General features: G+C 24.0%; 1 protein-coding gene across 1 annotated transcript in view; it reads right to left on the reverse strand.

Moving 5' to 3' along the window:
• The window catches only part of LOC111621887 (uncharacterized protein CG43867-like), a 243,537-nt gene that overhangs the window by 93,352 nt on the left and 131,616 nt on the right, over positions 1-18,569 (reverse strand). Inside the window, exons 15-22 of the mRNA XM_023364145.1 lie at positions 12,680-12,768; positions 10,256-10,336; positions 7,109-7,214; positions 6,794-6,906; positions 6,466-6,687; positions 4,397-4,502; positions 4,082-4,194; positions 3,802-3,975 (exon numbers count right to left, since the gene is read on the reverse strand). Of these exons, the coding sequence (XP_023219913.1) occupies positions 3,802-3,975; positions 4,082-4,194; positions 4,397-4,502; positions 6,466-6,687; positions 6,794-6,906; positions 7,109-7,214; positions 10,256-10,336; positions 12,680-12,768 (1,004 nt within the window). The remainder of the gene's footprint in view (positions 1-3,801; positions 3,976-4,081; positions 4,195-4,396; positions 4,503-6,465; positions 6,688-6,793; positions 6,907-7,108; positions 7,215-10,255; positions 10,337-12,679; positions 12,769-18,569) is intronic.

Below are 18,569 nucleotides of genomic sequence, written 5' to 3' on the forward strand. Positions count from 1 at the left end.
TTTCAGCACATGAATATAAATAAATTTTTATTTTCATATATCATATAGGCAAAAAATCAAATTAATTTGGTTATAATTTCAAAGAATATGAATCGAATTCTGCCAGACTGACTTAAAAGTCAAATACATTTTGCCATAATTAATATTGTAAATGTAGTATGATTCCTTCAACTAGTCAGAAGTTATAGGTTCAATCTCATTCTAAATTAATCTTTTATTCTAGATTAATTGAATTAATTCTAATTTCTAAAATATTAAAATTTTAAAAATACAAGATGTAAAATACTATTTATCAGATTATATTATAGGTTAAAAATAACTTAAAGAATCTAAAAGTCATTAAAGAGATTGTAAACAAGAGCATATTAAGCCTAAGACATTTCATAATAGAATAAAATTTAGAAATTAATGTTCATAAATTTTTGCCACTAAAAACATTTTAAAATTAAATTTGTATAACTGTCTATAGCTGACAAATGGACAATATTTACAATACAAAAACATTTCTGTAGATAAGATACTGATCTCAAGTTTAATCTCTCTGAATTTTTTTTATAAAATAAAATTTTATATGGATCCAATAAAAAGCAATATAAAAATTTATATTCAATAAATTTTTTTCTAATAGGTTGGTCAAATAAATTTTATCATCATTATTAATTTAAATTTAAGTAAACTTTCATAAACTGCATATAGAAAATTGAAACTTCCTTCAAATGCACTGTCACTATGATTAAAAATTGAAATTACAGTAATTTTATTTCATACTCTTTCATCACCTTAATATGTACTGTACCAATACAGAGCTGTAAGGATTTACAGTGATTTTTATTAATATGATAATTCTAATAGAAAGTAATGGCAATCTCTTTCTGTATTCTTGATTTCTAATAGAATAATCATAATAATATAAATCAATATTAACTTTTATTTATCAACAACATATGTATTAAAAGTTGACACATTAATCTAAAAAATGTACAGAAATAAGTATATTAAAGTATTATAATATATGTTGTTTATTGGAAACAGAAAAATATTGGGCACCTTACATATAAATCAACACCTAATGTCTTACAATGACCTAAAATAAAGTATTTTATTTTAAACTTTTTCATTAGCAAAATTCTCATCAGCAACAGTAATTTTAAGGAATATCTACATAGATTCAGACTGACAGACAATAACATCTACTACTGTAATAATGTAGACATCAGTCTACTGACCACTTTATTTTTGAATGTACTTTATTCAATAACCAAAGGAATACTCTCATAAATAACACCACAAAAGGTTTTAATTAGCTTCTCGTTGTTACTAAAGATCTAATTTCAACAAAGAACACATTTAATGCTTTAAAAACATTTATTAACACCAACAAAGTCCTAAAATCACAATACTATCATGGTTGAAGTATTGTTACCTTACTCAGTTTTTGAGTTAACAGCTTATTTTTTTAATTCAAATATTGTATTTTATTTTATATTTTGATACTGTTTCAGTTTTCTTTGCAAAATGGTGGATGTTACCATCCCTTGTGTATAAGTTTTTATTTTGTTACAGAAAACAAATGGCTTTGTTTTCTATCCTCCATATGTCTGTAAATACTATCAAAGAATTGTATCACATTTCATGTTTCTTCTTATATTTTCAACAAGTTTCTTAGTTAATTTTTATTCAATTATTGTATTTCATCTGTAAAAGTTTGTCTGATGGAGAATTATTTCTAATAAAATGATATAGATGGAAGTAAGCAAGACAACTGCGACAAGCAGCCTAAAAAGAAAGGTCAGTCGCTGAAAATGCGTTAGTCTTGGAACACAAAAAATAATAAATGGTGATCCTTTTTGGACAGTTTTGTCTTCTATTTTATTATATTTCGATTTAAACTTAAATTATTGTAAGTTCTGTATTTATTTGTTACTGTTTCCACAAATATGAAGGAAATAGGCTTATTTCATTGTAAATGCAAGATATTATCATCCCTTGTAAACAATTAATTTTTATGATTCACCCTATCTGTCCAGTACCCTACTGAGATCTTTTCTCATCTTTCTCATCCCTTCTTTTTTCCTTCCTTCAGTCTAGACCTTACAGTATGCTCTACCCTAACAATAACAATAAACATCCATATTATATACTACATACTACATTATTTACTATACTACATACTACATTATTTACAGTATATGATTATATATATTAAAAATAATTATTTAAATGTTAATTACTGATTTTAATATAATTTCGTATATTTCTTAATGATTGTAAATGGAAAATCATTTAAATAATATTTATTAAAACATGAATTATAGGACAATTTCAAATTATTGGTTACTTTTCAGAGGGTGATTACTATGAGGTAGATATTCTGGATTAACAAAATTCTGCTATATTTAAAATAATGTGGCAAAAATATAAAAAAAATTAAAATATAGACAGGTGGTGCTTAAGTTAATCATCCAACAGATGTCTTGGAGTGTATGAGATATCAAGAATCAAACTTTGATATTTCATATAAACTAAAATATTTGACATTCTTGAGATTTCAGATTTTTTCTGGTAATATATTTGACATTCACTTTCAAATACATTAATTCATTTTTCTGTAAGAAATCTGTTTTTACTCAAACATTTCATGTAATAAAAGCAACATTTTCACTAATATGCAAGTGTAATTGTTCTAGCTGTCTGCCCATGGATTATATGAAAAGTTTTTAAAATTTTTCATCAACAAGAAAGCGTTCTGCTTTTGGTTTAGTTTTTAAAAAATGTTACTAATCATGTATTTGAGTCAATCAGTTAGCAAGTCCAATTATATGAACAAATAACAAGTTTTGGCTTATCTTATACTACTATCTACTTTCTAAGGATGGAAAAAATAAAGTTTCTCAATTAAAGGATAATCAGCTTATATATAAAAAGATTTGAAGATTAAAAGTGTTAATAAATAACAAATAGATAAGAAAATTTAGTGTATGTGATGGTATGTATCATACACACAATGCAAAACAGTTTACTGTATTTTATTGTTTTTGTAATTAAATGAGAAATAATTTAAACCTATAAAATCAGATAATAAAAATTAATTTCATAGACCAAACTATATTTTGCATAGAAGCAAAATGTTCCAAAATTAATTTCATGGAATTAATTTACCTTCTTACTCATTTTCTTATAAAAATTAATATTAAAGTTTAAAAATATAATTTTATAAAATGAAAGTTAAACTGAGATGTTATGTTATTATTACATGTTGGTGTGTGTCCACAATAAATTTAAATAATATAATCTTGTTTGTCTCTACATTGATGTTTATGTCTAGTGAATGATTATAACACACTTACATTTAAATGTATTAGGTGATCAACCAATATGATTCAGCAAATACATTAAATCAATGTCTTTATTTACATAAACAATGAGAGTGTAAATACAAAAGCACAATAATTTTAAATTATAACATCATTATTTAAAGTAATTATATGTATGGATTAATAAAGACATATTAAATGTTAAGAGTTTTTGTATTAATAATCCACGAAAACCTTTCTGTACAAGTGTTATGTTCTTAACTACTCCACAAACGCTTTTGACCTCCACCGAGGTCGAAAGCATTTGTGGAGTAGTTAAGAACATAACACTTGTACAGAAAGATTTTCATGGATTATTAATACTCAACGAAGTGTTAAGTTGTTGGAAGTCGTTTTGTGTTTTTGTATTGTTTCATTTAATTTATTTTTAAATATTTTATTTTGGTTTTAGTAATGCACTATATACAGTTAATTTATTTACACTTACCTGTACACCTAGTCTCTGATAACAATGTCTAGAAGTTTGTTTAATTAATTGACAGAAAAATTCATTCTGGAGCTCTGGAAATGTGAGGCACTGCTGCAAGGCATTTTGAGCCAGAGCCACATGATAATCTATTCCCGAAGTATCCAATGGCACTGATATAAACAACTGGATGGACTAAAAGTAAAATTAAGAATCAATTTAGATTACATACTGTTTATAAACTATACATTTTTAAGTATTTTTAGCAATTAATATAAATACATTAAATATGTATACTAACCTTAAAAAGTTTTACTGCCTCTGTTTGTAGTTGTTCGGACGGTAAAGTGGTCAGAGGTTGCGATATACTGTCTTTGGAATACAATAATAATGGATGTCTCCATATTACACTATCTAAAACATAAAAGTTGATATTATTTATAATTTCAAAGCCAAATGATATTATATATATATTATTACTTAAATTCTAAATTCAATTAATTATAAAATTTATAATATCATTAATATTAACTTATATCTTATTGTAAATAATTAAAATTAAATAATGAATATTAAATATTACATTAATAATTTTTAAAGTTTCATATGTACATACTTTCATCTCCATCAGCTTCCATTAGACGAGCAATCAATTGTTCATATTGTGTACCTGCTAAGTTTTCACCAGATGAGACTACAGTCAAATGATATAACCAGACATCCTAGAAAATATTAAAATATAAAAAAAATCTATTATAATTATTGAAAAGAAAGATCAATAAAACTGTTAATTTATCAAATAACATTTAGGAATAAATGACTTAATGATTTTTAAATTTGACATTAGATAATGATTTAAATATTGATTAACCAATCAATATTTAAATCATTATTGCACATCAAATTATTTTTTAAAATATGTTATAAACAATTTTTTATACTAATGGAAAAATATTGATAAAGTAAACACATCAACATAATCTTTTTTACTTTAGATGACATTGTAAAATGATTAATAATATGAAGAAAATAATTTATGAATTATAAGATCAATACGATCATGGTAATTTAATGACTTATTTCAGACACTATCTGATTTTAAAATTTTGGATTATAAAATGAAATACATCATTTTTAAATTACAACTATGATACATCAAATTGATATTAAAACTATTATAAAAGTTTTAATATCAATTTGATGTATCATAGTTGTAATTTAAAAATGATGTATTTCATTTTATAATCCAAAATTTTAAAATCAGATAGTGTCTGAAATAAGTCATTAAATTACCATGATCGTATTGATCTTATAATTCATAAATTATTTTCTTCATATTATTAATCATTTTACAATGTCATCTAAAGTAAAAAAGATTATGTTGATGTGTTTACTTTATCAATATTTTTCCATTAGTATAAAAAATTGTTTATAACATATTTTAAAAAATAATTTGATGTGCAATAATGATTTAAATATTGATTGGTTAATCAATATTTAAATCATTATCTAATGTCAAATTTAAAAATCATTAAGTCATTTATTCCTAAATGTTATTTGATAAATTAACAGTTTTATTGATCTTTCTTTTCAATAATTATAATAGATTTTTTTTATATTTTAATATTTTCTAGGATGTCTGGTTATATCATTTGACTGTAGTCTCATCTGGTGAAAACTTAGCGGGTACACAATATGAACAATTGATTGCTCGTCTAATGGAAGCTGATGGAGATGAAAGTATGTACATATGAAACTTTAAAAATTATTAATGTAATATTTAATATTCATTATTTAATTTTAATTATTTACAATAAGATATAAGTTAATATTAATGATATTATAAATTTTATAATTAATTGAATTTAGAATTTAAGTAATAATATATATATAATATCATTTGGCTTTGAAATTATAAATAATATCAACTTTTATGTTTTAGATAGTGTAATATGGAGACATCCATTATTATTGTATTCCAAAGACAGTATATCGCAACCTCTGACCACTTTACCGTCCGAACAACTACAAACAGAGGCAGTAAAACTTTTTAAGGTTAGTATACATATTTAATGTATTTATATTAATTGCTAAAAATACTTAAAAATGTATAGTTTATAAACAGTATGTAATCTAAATTGATTCTTAATTTTACTTTTAGTCCATCCAGTTGTTTATATCAGTGCCATTGGATACTTCGGGAATAGATTATCATGTGGCTCTGGCTCAAAATGCCTTGCAGCAGTGCCTCACATTTCCAGAGCTCCAGAATGAATTTTTCTGTCAATTAATTAAACAAACTTCTAGACATTGTTATCAGAGACTAGGTGTACAGGTAAGTGTAAATAAATTAACTGTATATAGTGCATTACTAAAACCAAAATAAAATATTTAAAAATAAATTAAATGAAACAATACAAAAACACAAAACGACTTCCAACAACTTAACACTTCGTTGAGTATTAATAATCCATGAAAATCTTTCTGTACAAGTGTTATGTTCTTAACTACTCCACAAATGCTTTCGACCTCGGTGGAGGTCAAAAGCGTTTGTGGAGTAGTTAAGAACATAACACTTGTACAGAAAGATTTTCATGGATTATTAATACTCAACGAAGTGTTAAGTTGTTGGAAGTCGTTTTGTGTTTTTGTATTGTTTCATTTAATTTATTTTTAAATATTTTATTTTGGTTTTAGTAATGCACTATATACAGTTAATTTATTTACACTTACCTGTACACCTAGTCTCTGATAACAATGTCTAGAAGTTTGTTTAATTAATTGACAGAAAAATTCATTCTGGAGCTCTGGAAATGTGAGGCACTGCTGCAAGGCATTTTGAGCCAGAGCCACATGATAATCTATTCCCGAAGTATCCAATGGCACTGATATAAACAACTGGATGGACTAAAAGTAAAATTAAGAATCAATTTAGATTACATACTGTTTATAAACTATACATTTTTAAGTATTTTTAGCAATTAATATAAATACATTAAATATGTATACTAACCTTAAAAAGTTTTACTGCCTCTGTTTGTAGTTGTTCGGACGGTAAAGTGGTCAGAGGTTGCGATATACTGTCTTTGGAATACAATAATAATGGATGTCTCCATATTACACTATCTAAAACATAAAAGTTGATATTATTTATAATTTCAAAGCCAAATGATATTATATATATATTATTACTTAAATTCTAAATTCAATTAATTATAAAATTTATAATATCATTAATATTAACTTATATCTTATTGTAAATAATTAAAATTAAATAATGAATATTAAATATTACATTAATAATTTTTAAAGTTTCATATGTACATACTTTCATCTCCATCAGCTTCCATTAGACGAGCAATCAATTGTTCATATTGTGTACCTGCTAAGTTTTCACCAGATGAGACTACAGTCAAATGATATAACCAGACATCCTAGAAAATATTAAAATATAAAAAAAATCTATTATAATTATTGAAAAGAAAGATCAATAAAACTGTTAATTTATCAAATAACATTTAGGAATAAATGACTTAATGATTTTTAAATTTGACATTAGATAATGATTTAAATATTGATTAACCAATCAATATTTAAATCATTATTGCACATCAAATTATTTTTTAAAATATGTTATAAACAATTTTTTATACTAATGGAAAAATATTGATAAAGTAAACACATCAACATAATCTTTTTTACTTTAGATGACATTGTAAAATGATTAATAATATGAAGAAAATAATTTATGAATTATAAGATCAATACGATCATGGTAATTTAATGACTTATTTCAGACACTATCTGATTTTAAAATTTTGGATTATAAAATGAAATACATCATTTTTAAATTACAACTATGATACATCAAATTGATATTAAAACTATTATAAAAGTTTTAATATCAATTTGATGTATCATAGTTGTAATTTAAAAATGATGTATTTCATTTTATAATCCAAAATTTTAAAATCAGATAGTGTCTGAAATAAGTCATTAAATTACCATGATCGTATTGATCTTATAATTCATAAATTATTTTCTTCATATTATTAATCATTTTACAATGTCATCTAAAGTAAAAAAGATTATGTTGATGTGTTTACTTTATCAATATTTTTCCATTAGTATAAAAAATTGTTTATAACATATTTTAAAAAATAATTTGATGTGCAATAATGATTTAAATATTGATTGGTTAATCAATATTTAAATCATTATCTAATGTCAAATTTAAAAATCATTAAGTCATTTATTCCTAAATGTTATTTGATAAATTAACAGTTTTATTGATCTTTCTTTTCAATAATTATAATAGATTTTTTTTATATTTTAATATTTTCTAGGATGTCTGGTTATATCATTTGACTGTAGTCTCATCTGGTGAAAACTTAGCGGGTACACAATATGAACAATTGATTGCTCGTCTAATGGAAGCTGATGGAGATGAAAGTATGTACATATGAAACTTTAAAAATTATTAATGTAATATTTAATATTCATTATTTAATTTTAATTATTTACAATAAGATATAAGTTAATATTAATGATATTATAAATTTTATAATTAATTGAATTTAGAATTTAAGTAATAATATATATATAATATCATTTGGCTTTGAAATTATAAATAATATCAACTTTTATGTTTTAGATAGTGTAATATGGAGACATCCATTATTATTGTATTCCAAAGACAGTATATCGCAACCTCTGACCACTTTACCGTCCGAACAACTACAAACAGAGGCAGTAAAACTTTTTAAGGTTAGTATACATATTTAATGTATTTATATTAATTGCTAAAAATACTTAAAAATGTATAGTTTATAAACAGTATGTAATCTAAATTGATTCTTAATTTTACTTTTAGTCCATCCAGTTGTTTATATCAGTGCCATTGGATACTTCGGGAATAGATTATCATGTGGCTCTGGCTCAAAATGCCTTGCAGCAGTGCCTCACATTTCCAGAGCTCCAGAATGAATTTTTCTGTCAATTAATTAAACAAACTTCTAGACATTGTTATCAGAGACTAGGTGTACAGGTAAGTGTAAATAAATTAACTGTATATAGTGCATTACTAAAACCAAAATAAAATATTTAAAAATAAATTAAATGAAACAATACAAAAACACAAAACGACTTCCAACAACTTAACACTNATTCAAATTTTTATAGAATAAAATAAGCAAGCTTATTATTTTATAAAAATTTAGTTTCGTTCTTATTTACTTTAATGTTGTAATTCAAATCATATTCTAACAATTGTTTTTATTTTCTTACATATATCGTTTCTGGTTTTGATTAGAATGATTGGATAGTTTGGATTAGATTGATTTTGCTATCATTATTTACTGCAAATTGCTTATATTAATATAAAAATTCATGGAACTACATAAAATCCTATTAGAAGACAAAAATAATATCTCAATAGCTTAGAGAGTTAGATATGTTATCTAAGAACATAAATTAATAATATCTGGCTTAGGGCTAGTTAGAGCAAGAACATATTTGTTACTTCTTGAGTTCTTTCTTTAGATATATGTGTAATTATCAAGAATTAACTTTGATGTTAATTACATTATTTGAATAAACATCTAAAAATTATTTTAAAAAACTTCTTATGATTTTTTAAAATAAGTGATTTTTCAATTTTCATTCATTCTTATTGGATATTTTCTTTTTGCAGACATATTTAACATGTATAAAGTGTTTATCTCAGAGAAATATAATTGCACTAAACAACAATTACATGTGTACATTATAAGTATAAAGAATAAATAAAAAAACGTAGCTCTAAATTGGTTCATGGTTAAATAGATAAATTTTTAGAATAGAATAAAATGCATTAATTTTACTCAATTGTAAATCTATTACTTAATTCTAAAATATTTAACTTTTTCTTTTGCTCTTGCTTCACCTCAAAACTGTGTTTATATTCTAATTATTAATTGTATTAATTATCTTATTTATATTTGTTAATTCATTTTAATTTGCAGTGATATTTAACAAAAGGAAAAAATGCATTTTGTAAGAATATGGAATGCTGCAAATTGTAAAATATTTTAGTGGAATAAAAGGTGGCAGTTGGAAGTTATATATTAGTGATCATAGTGGAATACTGTTCCAAAATTTATCCATAAAAATTATTTTCTAATTTTTATGTGATTTAAACAAAATAATAAAACAAATTCCTTACTTTATAAAAATATTTCACAAAAACAGTTTAACAGTTTTGAGAATTATTTCTTATTTATAGATTTAAGAATAGAAATATATTCTTTGAATTCATTCAGATTTATTCAAAAAATAACCACCACCTTTTGGTTTGTTTTATTATTTTTGTTTTCATTAAATAAAGCAATCTAATAAAATGTCAAGTAATATGTAATTACTTGATATCTTATCCTTAAAATACAATTATTTTATGTTTATAAATTTAAAATTATAATTATTATTTTGATTCACATACTGTTTCATTAGGAGTTTTGAAGTATAAAAACATACGTCCAATTAACACACACCAATATCTTCTAGAATGACCATGCTTAACCTATCAACAGAAAATAATTGATTTATTGATTAATTATCAAATATAAACAATAATTAAAGGAAGTTTATATTAATCTGCTAAATACAGTCATAAATAAGACATTCCAAACAAACTTGTTCAGGTTTCTGTTTATTATTACTGACTGTATGAATTTGAACTTGGACCATTTAAAGTATACTTTGCCTGGATGTTTAGAACATTATGTTAATCACATATAAACATTTTGTCTACTTATGTTTTCCATATTTAAAAAATAAGTTTATCTGGGATTTTTTTATTAGTGAGAAAAATTATTTTCATTACTAATTAAAATGATTTAATTATTAATTTAATTAATTAAAAAATAAAAAATATAATTAAAACATGCAAAAAATATATATATACTCAAATACATCATTTAATATTTCTTTGAAATTTTTAGACTGCATAAAAAACAACTTTCTCCAAGACAAAGTAATAGTTTGTAAATATTTTTCTACTTCAATAAATATTTAGATAATAAGTATAACCTGATTTTCAAACTGATATTCTTAAACTTCATATTAAAATATCAAATCTCATACAATCAATAATTAGTCAATAAGAACTAACCATTTTATTTGAAATATTGCATATAATAATATTTTAAATAAATTCTTTATAAATTTTTTAGATGATATTTAAAAAGTAAATACATACTTTAATTATATAAAATTAAATTATCATGCAACGAAAATTTTTTTCCTGTGCAATTTTATATCTACAGATGATTTTTAAAAATGGACATTATCAATATTATAATTTGTTGATAAATGCATTCCATACTTATCACCTTAATGTGTTAAAAGGGTTATTTAATGTGTTTATTTATGTTGTGTATTAACGTGTTATATCTTAGAATTTCTTAAAAAGCATACCTACATATAATTAGATGATCATCCTATTGTTAAATATGTATATTCTTTGTTAATCCATTAACTAATTAGAATAATGTTTGCTCCTATAGGGACAGACAGAAATGTGTCTTTGCATCTCTTATTTCCAGAACAAATCCCATCAAAATTCACAATATAATTTACAATTAATTAAATTAAGATTTATGAATTTGAACTACAAGAAATAAAACATCAATATAATAATTTATCTGTAAATCCTAAATATGCTGAAAATTTCTGGATTTTGGAATTGGGCTAATTAAGTTAATTTAATAATTCAAGTATATCTAAATTCTTGAAAGTCTAAAGGAGAAAATTAAATCCCATTTCAACCTGAAATTTTTTCAGATCTATCTAAATTTACCTAAAATTATTTCAAATTTTCTTATTATAGATATCCATATTTATATTATGTTAATTCCATTCTAACCCAAAAAAATTTTAGCTGAATATTTTGCACATTTAAGGAGATTAATATAATACATTATAATACGGTGAATAGTTACAATGGATATTTTACAATTTTCAAAGAATTTCAATTTAATAATTTATGATATATATGGAAAAGCTGTTGTGAAAGTTAACTACAATACAATTAAAAGCAAAATTCTTTTAATCAACAAATAAAACAATTATCTTAAACTACTTTTCAATTATAATTTATTAAAGAATATTGGCATTTAGCATAATTTTTGGGAAACATTAAATATAAACTATAAAATTACTAAAATATAAAAATGTATTGAGTATAATACAAAGAAATGAAGATGCTTATGTTTTAATAAAAAACTACCTTACATTAAGTCATTAACACTATCATAATTTTTATAAGGAAATTTTTCTATATATGTAATGTTTTATATGCAGATAATTAAATTAAATTGTTAATTTATATTTTTCTTTTGTTAAAAAGTTTTTTAATTATCAAATGTTTAAAAAAAGTTATTTTATAATAGAAAGAAATTATGTATTGATTCCTGTTATCCAAAATGATTTTCTATATTAATAATATGCTCACCAAATGTTCTAAAATAATATTTCTGTTCACTCAGACAGTTAGTCAAATTCTGACATACTGAACAAATGAATCAAAATGAGCATCAATTTAACATTGATACATCCAGTTCTGTTAAATGATTTAAATGCAATGTGTTAAAATTAAACTTAGGTTTTTTTCCTAACAAGAATAGTAAATCCAAAATAGTTAAACAAGAAAATATAATAATTTTAGAGTACTTTAGTGCCAGAATTTCACTGCAAACAAAATAATTTTTTAAAGAGAAATTTATATTCACTAAAGATAAATATCTTCAGTCTTCTAGTTTATAACATTATATACAACTAAATGTAAATAAGCTATTTATATTATTATATATATATTCATTTTTTTCACAAAAAATGTAAGAGCCATTTAAAAAAATTATTTTACCTTTGTTAACCAGCCTTCTATTGTTGGCTTATTATCTTCTTTACTAAGAAGAAGACGTGTTGCATTTCTCCTAAGAACATTTTGTAATACTAGAAAAAAATTTTATGTTCAAATTATGTGTAATATTTATCTTCATTTTATAAAACAAAGAAAATAAATAGAATTTTTCTGATTTAACATTGCTTCATATTAAGAAATTTTATCATTATAATTAATTATAAATTAATTTGATCAGAAAATTTTCATTATTTTTTATAATTTATCAGTAAATAAAAGAAATAGTTTTGTTCTTTTTAAATTCACTTTTTATCATGAAGAGATTGTCAGATGTGCTAGAAGGTCATATATCCAATTTTTAACAATTTTAGAGAAAAATCAAAAGAGTTTGAAATCATATAAAAAGTTCAATTTATGATATATTGACCTGATTTTTCAATGGTAACTTCTCTTCATAGGAAGTTTTCATTGAAAATCTTTGTTGTTTCGATAACTTCACTCACTTATCAGTTAGAAGAAAAGTGACATATGACATTATGGCGTGGACATGACAAGATATGCAGTTATATTTCATCAAGCCTATGATAATGACTTTTTAAAGATAATAATCTAAAAGTTTTTAAAAGTTTTATCTATTAATTTAAAAATATACTTTTTATTATTATATTTAAAGATTGAGTTGTAATAAATTTTGAATTTTAAATAGCATTGAAACTATATGTTTTAATGTTATCATAACTTATGTATCCAAAGCATACTGTATTTTATATCATAATAAGTATTTCTATTTCAGCAGAGGATATTTAAGAAAGTATTTAGTGTATTTAAGCTATACTGCACCTTTGTTAGTCAGCCCCAAACTTTTTACTGTATTTTAATTAAAAAAAATAATAGTAATAATAATAAAAAAAATAATAGTAATAATAATAAAAAAATCAATAAAATTATAATGTGACATTGTCACAATGCCAAGCTGCAATTTTTATTCATATTTTTAATTTATTTAATTTAAAATATATGCTCTCAATTTTAATAGTGTTTTGCCCCTATACACCATACTTTTCCTGATCACGCCAATCATCTATGTAATTCCATTAAAAATTTTCTTGTGGAATTTACTGTTTAAAAAAATAATCTGCTGTGGTGCCAAATCTGGCAACACTGTAAACTATCTCGTAACACAGTTTCATAGTTACTTTTTTCCCACATGCACATACAATTATTTTGTTTGTGCACCTTACAATAATTGGTTTAAGGCAGGTTCAAGATAATGACCATAATAGGATTTGGAGATAATGATATTCCATAAAAGACAAAAATATTGACATATCTCACTCATCCCATAAAAATGGCTTTTTGTGGGTGAGTGAGAAATTTTAGTCAAGATAGAAGAGCTAGCGGTTAGGTGGGTGTTCTAGAAGTTAAAAATATTTTTGGATAAAACATGAAAAGGAAAATTACTATTGTAAAAGCATTTACCAAGCTATTTCACTTGACAGAAAACAACAAATGTGCACGTGATAATTCAATTGGAAAGGAGCAAGTTGAAAACGTGGAAGACTATGATTATTCAACAAAGTGAAATTGATTCTTCTAAAAAGATTCAAAGATTAGAACAAGTTATTTGTGATATTAATAGTAAAAATAAAAATAGTGAATCAGCACAAAATTCTAAGTCAAAACTAGGTTTATTTTATGAAACATGAAGGATAGAAAAAACACAGTTTTATAAAATTTAATACAATATATGAACTTTCAGCTGAGTGTTCAGATGCAATTTCATCTTACGAGAAAGGGTGTGTGATAGCAAAACCATTATAGAAGCATTTAGTATGTTTAAAAAAAATGACTGATTTTACAATGATCATTTGTTTCCAAACAGTTCTGTAATTTTTCAGTTATGTTAAACGTTTTTCTACAAAGCTACAAGGATCAACTTTAGATATTGTACAAGCATTTGAAATGGTGTCTCGTGTGAAATCAGTGTTAGAACAGTCTAGAGAAGATATTCAGAATTTGATGTTATATACAGCAAGAGTGCAATAGAGCGTCATTTATCTGAAAGCTGGTTAACCGACATTTCGGATAAACAGCATTCCAGTCGGCAAATTTAAATTTTTGCTAGTGCTGTGGCGCTGCAATCTTTGGCTATATGTTGGGCTACTCCAATATTTTTTCTTGTTGGTGTGTGTTTTAGCTGGCAGCACTGGCACTTTTGTGTGGTGTTTTTCTGAAGACTGTTTGTCGTGCTGAATCAAACATTTTTGATACTAGATTAACTTCTAAAGTATAATTTTTTTGTTTTTATATTTTTCAATATATTTATTTTGTTTGTAAAAAATAAATAAATCATTTTTAACGATACAATAGCCACGANTTTATTAATATGTTTATATTTCTAAGATTTTTATTTTAATTTATAAACATAAAAATAAAATATTTAAATAATCTTATGAATTAATCTAGCAAAACAAGTAAACTAGATAAAACAAAATAAAAAGTTTATGATTTAGCATATAAATTTAGTGTATAAACATTTCCAATATATATATATACATATAGGTGGTTTGGCCATTTGGAAAGAATGGGAGAAGACTGACTGGCCGAACAGGTATTCAAAGCTAAAATCAAAGAGAAAAAACAAAAGGGACAACCTAGACAAAGGTGAATTGATAATGTTAAGCAGGCTTTAGATGAAAGGAATATAACTTTAATCTAAGCTAAAAACTTGTCTGTTGATAGGAGAGTTTGGAAAAAAAGTAGTGGATGGTAGTATAAAAGTTTGATTTTTTCACCATGTTGACCTGTACACCTCTCTGGGTATCAGCAGGAATGGATAATGATGATGATGATACATACACAGACATACACATACACACAATTATTTTTAATATTGGAAAATTTTGAAAATGACAGCGAAAATATTTAAGAATTTTTAATTGATTGTATTTATTAAATAATTAAACAGTATCAAAATATTATATATGCTTGTAAAATATGTATCTAATTTGCTAATTGACTCCTTACAAATCTCTCATTATGCCTTAAGGGATCAATACCAATCCCATTGAATAGTCCTAATCTAACTTCTAAGTTAATAATAAAATGTTTGTTCTACAATGTAGCTTTTGAGTTTAAACTTTTTTGTGATAGAGCCTGAAGATTGCTGTTTAAAATGACTGAAAATGTTTGTTTGTTGACAAGACTATGTCTTGTTTATAAAATCGTGGTGCCATCAACAGCTTATCACTTTAGAGGTATGAAGGAGTACATGTCAGGAGTTGCAATTTGGCACAGAGTATTAGGTGCCCAAATCATGCCCACACACAAAAAACCCAGACTTGTAGGTACTCAGGGAACCAAGAACCAAGTCAAAATAAAATACAAAATGGCGACAGTCTTTCTACAAACAGGCACTAGTAGAAGTTTCACGCATGTGTTGCTCATTGGAAAGTTGGAAATGCGAATGTTGCGAAATCGAATTTTGACAATCCCATTTATCTGTCCCGTGTTATTCCAGACATATCTCTGGTCATGACCTGCTGACCTTGACTGGTTGACCCAAGATATCTTGTTTCATCATCAGAACATTTTTGAAACTAGATGGCGCTAGTCATTATAATTTTATATTAAAACTAACTTCCGAAATATAATTTTTTTTTGTTTTTATATTTTTCAATATATTTATTTTGTTTGTAAAAAATAAATAAATCATTTTTAACGATACAATAGCCACGATTATTATTTTAAAAAGTTTACGTTAGGCTTAACATCGATGAAAATTCAACGGAGAAAAATTTCAACATGGCATAGGTTAATATATTTTTTCGTACATAATCGGTTATCCGAAAAATAAGTTATCCGAACAATCCCAGTTCCCAATTGATTCAGATAAGCGACACTCTACTGTATATAAGATCAGAGTAAATTAGATTCTCTAATTTAATCTGAGGTTTGAGAAAATGGCTAATAATGTGATTACGATATTCTATTGATTCCATTAAATATGAGCTGTGAATTAATTGAAAAACTAGAAAATGAAATTTTAAATTATTTTGTAGATGATTTGCCATGAATTAAACATGAATTTAAACATGAATTAAAACTATGGAAAAGAGTTTGGTGTGAGATGGATGATAAGTCTGATAGTATAAGATTGACATTATCTAATAGCAGAAGTTGTTCTAAATGTTCCCAAATATTACTAAAGTTTTAAATCTTTTATTAATACCAGTAATTTCATCTGGTGTTAAAAGAGCAAATTTGTTATTGAGACATGTACTGTGCATGATGATTTACAAAGCTGTACAAGTGAACAGAGATTTAACATACTTATTTTGTTAATGACACATAAAGACATTGATGTAAACTTAGATGAAATGACAGATCTATATGCAAGAAAACATCTAAGATGAATGTTACTTTTAAATCCATTGAAAATAAAAATATTTCTTTCTGATTAATGAAAACCATCTATTTATATACATCACAGTCTTGATACTAAAAATAATTGATTTTGGATATTGATATTCACATGAAGCACATCCCCTAATGAAATTCCTGAATCTGACCCTAAAGAGGAAAACTTTAGAAAATGTTTTAAAATAAAAACTCTTACTTCTATTAAAAAAAGAATTATAATCACTTTGTAGATTTTAAATTTTTACTTACACTTCAAATTTCTACAACAAATAATTTACATCTTACATTTATCAAAAAATAAATAAATAAATAAACTTTAAAACCTACCTTTAACCCATTCTTCCATTGTATTTATTGAATCAGCAGTTAAATAATATGTGCGTTTTCCAGTAGATATCTAAAAATATGTATAAACTTGTTATGAAAAGAATATAATAAAATTAAAGAATATTGTATAACATAANTATTTAATGCAAATTGCTTATATTAATATAAAAATTCATGGAACTACATAAAATCCTATTAGAAGACAAAAATAATATCTCAATAGCTTAGAGAGTTAGATATGTTATCTAAGAACATAAATTAATAATATCTGGCTTAGGGCTAGTTAGAGCAAGAACATATTTGTTACTTCTTGAGTTCTTTCTTTAGATATATGTGTAATTATCAAGAATTAACTTTGATGTTAATTACATTATTTGAATAAACATCTAAAAATTATTTTTGTGTCCAATTAAATAGGACAATTGTATTCAAACCAGTTTAAAATTTACATGCATATTTTATTATTTTCTTACATACTTTTTAATAATTGGACTGTTAAACAGATTGAAAATTTCTTTTCCTACTTTTTATTTTCCATTAATCATGACATCAATCTGAAGGACTGCATAAACTCAAAATAAAAAGCTGTTTATTTATTAATTACAAACATAAAATAGATTTCATTACTATTTATGAATGTTTTCTGTTTACATAACAAACGAAAAATATATATTCCTTTAGTGTTATATTTTATCTATAGGAAATTATTTATTCATTCCTTTTACTTATAACAAAATTTTAATAGAAATGATTTGATTAATAAGAAAATCAACCTTAAATAAAAAATCTGAAAATTGTATTTATCGTTTAAAATTTGAAACTTATGGACAATGACAAGATTAGATAATCTTTTTTATTACGTTTTATATGTATACTTACCATTAGAAAAAAATTTGCTTATGTTGATTATTATTGATTAATACAAAACTTATGATTTAGATTTAGAAGAAACAGATCTGAAATGCAGTTTATCTCTACACAACTTTGTTATAACTATAATAAATGTTTCAGTTTCAAAAAGTAAATAATTTGAGTCATTCTAAACTTTCAATTCTTAACGAAACCTTCTCAGACTCCATAAATTAAAATTTTTTTTTTACTTATTCTGAGGTGGTTTGGCCATTTGGAAAGAATGGGAGAAGAC

The sequence above is a fragment of the Centruroides sculpturatus genome, unplaced genomic scaffold, assembly GCF_000671375.1.
Source record: "Centruroides sculpturatus isolate CEXI.00-Female unplaced genomic scaffold, Cexi_2.0 scaffold14, whole genome shotgun sequence".
NCBI classification, from domain to species: Eukaryota; Metazoa; Arthropoda; class Arachnida; order Scorpiones; family Buthidae; genus Centruroides; species Centruroides sculpturatus.